Source organism: Helobdella robusta (genome assembly GCF_000326865.2).
Source record: "Helobdella robusta unplaced genomic scaffold HELROscaffold_28, whole genome shotgun sequence".
Classification (NCBI taxonomy): Eukaryota; Metazoa; Annelida; class Clitellata; order Rhynchobdellida; family Glossiphoniidae; genus Helobdella; species Helobdella robusta.
Genome location: NW_008704435.1, coordinates 227,564 through 235,303, shown reverse-complemented (window position 1 = coordinate 235,303; position 7,740 = coordinate 227,564). Strand labels below are relative to the sequence as shown.

The 7,740-nt window shown below is 33.4% G+C and overlaps 1 protein-coding gene across 1 annotated transcript; it reads right to left on the bottom strand.

Annotated features, from left to right (window-relative positions):
* Positions 1-3,333: 3,333 nt before the first annotated feature.
* Positions 3,334-4,664, bottom strand: HELRODRAFT_173826 (hypothetical protein; the record flags this gene model as incomplete). Its single annotated transcript, XM_009020436.1, has 2 exons — positions 3,334-4,044; positions 4,101-4,664. The coding sequence occupies 2 exons, from the start codon at positions 4,662-4,664 to the stop codon at positions 3,334-3,336; spliced, it is 1,275 nt and encodes a 424-aa protein (XP_009018684.1).
* Positions 4,665-7,740: the final 3,076 nt, after the last annotated feature.

Sequence of the window (7,740 nt, the reverse complement as noted above, 5' to 3'; positions counted from 1 at the left end):
ACATCAACAACATCAACAATAACAACAACAACAGTGCCAACACTGTAGATACCAACGCCACAACCCACAGCGCAAATATCAGTTGCAATATATATATATATATATATATATATATATATATATATATATATATGTATATATATATTATTGAAACATTTATGAAGCGCTAATTAAACGAATCTCAAAAGCGCTATCTAACAAAAACTGAACTTAACAACATAATTGAAATAACAAACGAGAAATCATAATACATCGCACAGAAATAAGATTAAAATTTGGTCATAAACAGAAAAGTAATCGATTCAATATAACGAAAATACGAAATAATATTTAGAACATGTCGACTAAACAGAAAGAATTGATCAATAATGCATTACAATGAAAATAAATGAGTTTTCAGTTTCTTCTTGAAATCACGCAGGTTTAGGTCCGGATTTCTGAGAGCAGCAGGCAGGTTGTTCCAAACAGTTGGTCCAGAAACAGCAATGTTACGAGAGCCTATACGGAGACTCGTTGTTGGGATCAACAGCAGGCTGGAAACATCGGATCTCAAGTGTGTTCCAGATGCATTTGAAGATCTCTTTTTGAACCTGTCAGACAAATAAGATGGAGCTAGACCGTTGATAGACTTGTAGACAAGTGTTGAAATTTTGAACAACACTCTTTTGTCGACGGTTAGCCAATGAAGTTCCTTCAATACTGGAGACACATGATCGTATTTTAGAGCTCCAACAACAACTTTTGCGGCTCGATTCTGTATTGATTGAAGTACAGCCATTGATCAATCAGGTAAGTCATAAAACAAACTGTTGCAATAGTCGACGCGTAAGTGCACAAACCAACGTCTACAACGTGGATGTATCTAGGGATCGTCGAATTAGATTGATTTTCCTGATTTGAAACATGCATTCGGCTGAGAGCTTCTTAATGTGTTGTTTCATTGACAAACCTGAATCAATCATGAAGCCCAGATTAGCTGCTGTCTGACAAAATGGGATGACCTCATCATTAACAGTTATTGAATTTATATCTATTCTTGAAAGTTGCTGCCATGTTCTAATTGGTAAAAAAACAGTTTTGTTTTGGTTTAGTTTTAAACCATTGTTTTGCATCCACTTATTGACCCCAGACAAACATTTAACCAGTTTGTCCAATTCTGATTTAAAAGAATCTGGCCTGCTCGTAACAATAATTTGCAAGTCGTCCGCAAAAGCATGACCTGAAAAACCAAATGATTCTATTATCTTTAGTACTTCAGATGTATAGATCAGGAATAGAATAGAACCTAGAACCGAACCTTGTGGCACACCAGACAGCATAACATTAACCTCAGACAATTTACCACCGAATGATACCTGTTGTGATCTACCTACTAGATACGACTCAAACCACCTCAGAACAGCACCAGAGATTCCAAAACTGCAACGTAGTCTTGTTAAAAGTACTTTGTGATCTACGCAATCAAATGCGGATGACATATCAAGAAAGACTAGCATTGCCACATTTTGTTCATCAATTGCCCCGTACACTTCTGAGAAAACTTGCAAAAGAGCAGTTTCAGTCGAATGGTACTGACGGAATCCAGATTGATATTTCGGCAATAAATTGTTATTGTTCAAGTAACTGAGTGTTTGCCTGGCAACCACACGTTCGATAATTTTTGATAGGAAAGACAGATTAGAAATTGGTCTGTAGTTCCCAACATCATTTTCGTCTAGATTATGTTTCTTCAGCAGCGGAGTTATGATAGCATGCTTGCAGCCAGAAGGAAACTGTCCCACATTTAAACTGCTGTTTATCAGGCCTGCCAAAAATGGTGCGAATAGTTTTATAAACTTCTTTAATATGTGGGTAGGTATTACATCTTGTTGACACGACTTTGTAGTTGAATTTTGAACTAACTGTATTACCTCCTCTTCAGAAACCATAGAAAACGTTGAGAACAAACTATTATTGACACCTGATTGGAATACTTCCAGGCTAGGTTGAGCCTCGTTGTTGACACTATCTCTCAGCTTGCTTAACTTTTCATTGAAATAGCACATAAATCGATCAGGTGTTAGTTCATCCATATCCGAGTAAGATTTATCGTTACGACCCCTACAGAGAATGCTGTTCACAACCCGCCAAAGATTTTTTGGTTTCATCTTATTGTCATCAACAATTTTTGTCCAATACTGACGACGTTTTTTAGAGAAAAGTTTCGATTTATTCTTCAAAGCTGTCTTCCATTCATCTTGATGAATCAACTGTGAGCTTTTTCTGTATCTTCTTTCCATTTTTCTACACAAACGCTTGGCTAACCTGCAATCATTATCAAACCACGGAGCCATACGAACGTTATTGGTGGTCACTGCACGAATAGGGCCAACTTTATCAGCAATAGATTTTAACTCGTTGTTAAATAAATACAATTCCTTGTCTACCTCATTGCTTTGACATGATTTGGAGAGTGGAGATTCAAGCACGAGTTTGATGAAGTCATCAACATTCATCTGATTCCACATTTTAGAAACTTTTTTAATTCCAACCAAATATCCTCGAGTCATCGACAGTTCAGCCCAAATAAAACTATGATCAGAATAAATTCCACTTGGATGGACTAAACAATCATGAACTGGAAAATCCTCGGAGGTTACTATCAAATCTAGTGTACCACCACGTAAATGTGTTGGTGCTTTTACACGATTGATGAGTTGAAAATTATCGAAGATATTATTTAAATTAGCAGCATAAGGATCATTCGTCCTTTCAACGTGCACATTGAAGTCCCCAGTGTATATATATATATATATATATATATATATATATATATATATATATATATATATACACATACATAGTTCATCTAGTATTTATAGAATTTTATCAAAGGAACTCTAAGTTCCATTGTTTCTTTTTGTGGGTAATTTCTTTGTTGGTAGGATCGTTACAGGCTGTTGTTGGATTCTTTGTTCCTGTTATATGCCTTTACCGTTATTATTACACAAATTCTTTATATAAACTGCAACAAGTGATGAAGATGATTGAAAAATTGAAATAGGTACTATACGCTCGAAAATGAATTGAAAAACTGTATATTATTCTAACGTTAATAAAATAAATAATGACGACAAAATTTGGTTCGAAATATTAAAAAATGTAATAAAAATCTCTCCAACGCTAGAAATTCGGTAGATTCCATAAATCACTGCATATTTTTTAAATATATAACACCATTTTTAAAGAAAATTATTTCTTTTCAAACAGGTCTGTAAATGTAATAATTATTAGGACGATAAAATTAATTTTACCATGACCACTGATGTTTGCACCGAACATCGATCTAAACTATTATCTAATTTTACTTCGGAGTTTTTGCATTAACATTTCATCTTTTTTCTGTAATTCTTTGTATTTAACCTTATTTTGGTCATTGCAAAAACATTCCTGAAAAAATTGGAACGATTTTGCCCTTTTTGACGTATCAGTAGCGCAACAAACGGACACAACAAAACCGATAATTAGGCTTAAAAGTACTAATAACGGTATTAAAAGAACCAAAGCAATCGGTGACTGAAAAAAATATATGCAGTCGTCTGATTTTGTTGAGCCAAATTTAGCCGTTAATTTAAAAATTGGGCAATAGAGGCATTCTTGATTTCCAAGTACTGGTGAGTAACTAAGCATGCCGCATGCATAACATTTTTGATCGTCAATGTTGAAATGGCGTGCATATCCGATATCGCATGGTACACAAACGTTGTGATTGAACAACTCATATCCTTCTTTACATACTGGACGGGGTTTCATAGTTGTTTTTTTATCTTGCAAAAGCATCTGTACAGTTTCTCGATGAACTAATCTCATATATGTTCGTAATTCTTTTAAAGTAAGATTTGAAAATGTTTCTAGTTCTTCTATAGATCGTGCATTAAAACATTCTATACCACAATTAGGAGGTAGCAACGCTGGAAAAGTTTCGTGTAAATACTGACGAATAAGTAAGCGGGCTTCTTGCATTTCTTCAAACTCCGAAGTTGAACTGCACTTTACGAGATAAGTCTGAGTAATGTAAAATAGTGAATTTAAAATTTATAAAATTGTCAAATGCGTTTTACCTGATACAAACAATCTGTGTCTTGCTTGCATAAATATTTTTTGGCCGAACTTGTGATATAATCTTTAACCTTTTTTGAACAGGAAGGAACTAAAAAATGCAAAAATATTTCGCGTATCCACACAGGAGGTGTAAATATAATTACCGATCTAACATATTCTTCAAAATAATCCTGAACTTCATTATTAGCTAATCTGCAATAATAAGTCCCCGTTTCCTTCGGTGTTGGACGCATAAAAACCATGTCTCCAGAGCTGAGAGGTATGAATCGGTGTCCAAAAACCGGTCTTCTGCTATTAGGTCCATACCAAAAAAACAACGGATTTGGCATAATTCTTTGCATTGCACCTAAATACGCGCATGATTCTATCCAGAAGGATCCAACTTCTATGTAAACAAGATTAGGAGCTGTATAATTTAGCGTTAAAAAAAAATCTTCAGGCAAATCCGGTTTTTTAATATCTTGAAGTTCTTCCACTGAAGGAAGTTCGTCAAATTTATCACAAACAACAATGGAAATAAAATTTAAAAAAATGAAACTTCTTATTGAATGGCTATTTTTCATTATTTACGGTGACGTCAATCAGAAAAATTTTTTGTTCAATAAAATGAAGGAAAAGTTTTTCAAAAGTTGTTTATTTTGAATAGGACCAAAAAAAACTTTTTATATATTTGTTTATATGAAAGAATGAATTGATTAAGTAAAAGTTCTAAAAATAAAATTGAAGTAGTGCCGATTCACTTTAATAAAATTTTATTAGACGAAACATAAACGTATAAAAAGTTTTAGCGAATTATATCATAATTTGATGGCTTGTTAGTGTTCATAAGATTGATCAATTTCCGTGAGGACTGAAGATTATATGTATGGGGTCAGAATTTTGTTTAAATATTTGGCAATAAGGTGTGTTACTGATAAAAAACTATAATCTCCAGTCTTCACAGGAATTTATCAATCTATTGAACACTAACAAACCATCAAATCATATTGCTTCTCTGGATGTTGAATCTTTGTTTACAAATGTTCCCATCCATGACACAAATAATATTATTATTATCATCAATAGTGTTTATCGCACAGACATGGTGCTCCTATAAAAACCAAAAACACATTTCAAATCTCTAAATCTGCACCACCGAAGCACCTTTCCACACCCCCACCACAGGCAAGCTATCCAAGAAAATTGACGGTGTAGCCATGGGCTCACAACTTGGTGTCCTGTTTGCAAATTTTTTTAGGGCATCTTGATAGCAAAACATTAAGAGACAATTCGAAATTAAAAACAAGCATTTATGCCAGATATGTTGACGATATCTTCGTTGCATACGATGATCCGGAACATGTCAACCAGTACTAGCAACCTTGAACCGATCAAAATTGAATTTCACCATCGAGCACAAAAGTGAAAATTCATTGCCATTTCTGGTTGTTTTGGTAACGCATGAAGAACAAAGTAACGAATAAAGATATTTGTTTAAATGTATTAAGTGAACATATGGAAAAATTCAAAATAAGTACAATAAAATCCTTTGTTAACCGTTCATTCACGCATTCATCCTCAACTGATGATCGCAATACAAAACTGAAAAGAATTACTATCTACTACGTTTTGTAGCAATGGCTCAAAACCTCATTTATTGAAAAAACTATTCAACAAAGAAAAGACTACAGCAAAAAAGCAATATATTCAAAAATAACAATGGCAACGACATAATCCTATATTACAGAAATCATATATCAACGGCACATGAAATTGGCAAAGTCGTCCTCAAACAAATCATAAAAAGAAATGTTATACCAATCAATGATATTAACAAAATAAAATTCAGGATATACATTTTATATATGTGGGTAATTTGTATAACCCAATACTTTTCGCAGTTTATATAGGAAATTTGTTTAACTCAGGCTTTTGTTCCTGTGATTTGCATTTATTGCTGTTACTGACTTTGTTAATTTTACTATCTTCTTAATTTATTTATATGGTTTCTTTGTTTGGGCTGACTACTTTGGTGTTTTATGTTTTATTGCTTCGGTGTTATGCTTTATTGCTTCGGTATCATTTACTTGCACTTTGGTCGATGTTGCTTTCTTCAGTGTCGTCATCGGTACCATAGTATATTTTATTATTGTCCTTCTTGTCAGGAGTATTGTTGAAATCTTTTTTTGTTTGTTTATCAGAGGTTGTTTTATGTCGATGAGAATGGCTATGGCTAATTTCAGATGGGAATGACTGGAATTACAATATATTATTTTGGTGTTGTTGTCCAGACCTTCTTTTGTAATTTCAATATTATGTGTGTGCTCTAATGTGTTTTTATAGAACCTTACCATTTGGGTATGGTCAGACGTCTAGATAGCGACGTTGTAGTTACTCCGATAAATAAAGCATTCTGACGTGCACAACCGTCAAGGGAACATGTAAATTCATATATCAGATGGCTACGTTTTAAAGCCGAACCATGTTGTTAATGACAAGGCTTGAGGTCTTTGCATTCCTATAATGAATTTGTAGATTTATTTTGTCTGAAGGGTTAGTCGGTTTGAAATTTTTATAAATGATTTGTTTTAAGACGGATTCGTCCGTTTTGTAGTTGGTGTTTGTTCATATGATCCTATAATAGAAGATGATGTCAGCGTTTGGATCATTGTGTTGTGGGTTGTTAAGTTGTTGTAATTTATTTTAAATTATACTTTCAATCATTGTTGTGCAGTATCCATTGTTTACCCAGAGATTTGTAATTCTTTTCAATTCCGCATCACGTTTTTTGGTTGATGATGAGTGGATGAAGGCGCTGTTGACGAATGTTCTTGTTGTACTGTTTTTAAATTGCTCAGTGCATTCACTTTTTCCATTGAGGCAAATGCCTTTTTTTTTTAGTTTTTGCAGGTGACAAGGACATCAAGAAAAGATAGGGATTTATAATTTTTATGCTGAATGGTGAAGTCTATTCTGGATTTGTTGTGAACGGTTAGTAGTTCATTAACTTTACTAGGATCTTCATATGATATTGTTACAGACGTGAGGTCGAGATAACGGCTAATAGCTAGAAATTATAAGACATGCATTGAGAAATGAATAACTAAAGGGTTGTAACTTCATTTATAGACGTGACACTTTTATTTGGCATATTTACGCAGTTTATTAACTCATCAAGATGATAAAAGTCTTGTTAGAAAAATTGAGAAATTCAACTACAAATTGAATAATGCCGAAAACGCAGTGATCTTTATAAATAATTGTATTTATGATAGTCTAAACCCAAAATAACCTTAATAAACTATACCTATACCATTCCATATTACATATCGATGTCATTCAAAACTTGCGAAACTTCACTTACGAATTCCGTATTACAGATTACAAAATCTTATCGTTATTTGTTATTTTAATTAAAAATTAAAACATATTGTATCATGTCTGATATGTCTACTAATAATAAGACGAAAGAGTCAAGTTACAGCGGATTTATGATTTCTAATAGTAAAAAACCCCTTCAAATGACTTTTGGATTGCCTGCATCTTCTCGATCCTCTGCAGGTGGTCACATGTTCAACATTGGCAGAAGACGAATAAAAACGAAGAAGATTATTTTGAGGAGGATGAAGAAGGTGAAATTAGTGATGTCAAGGCTGGCTA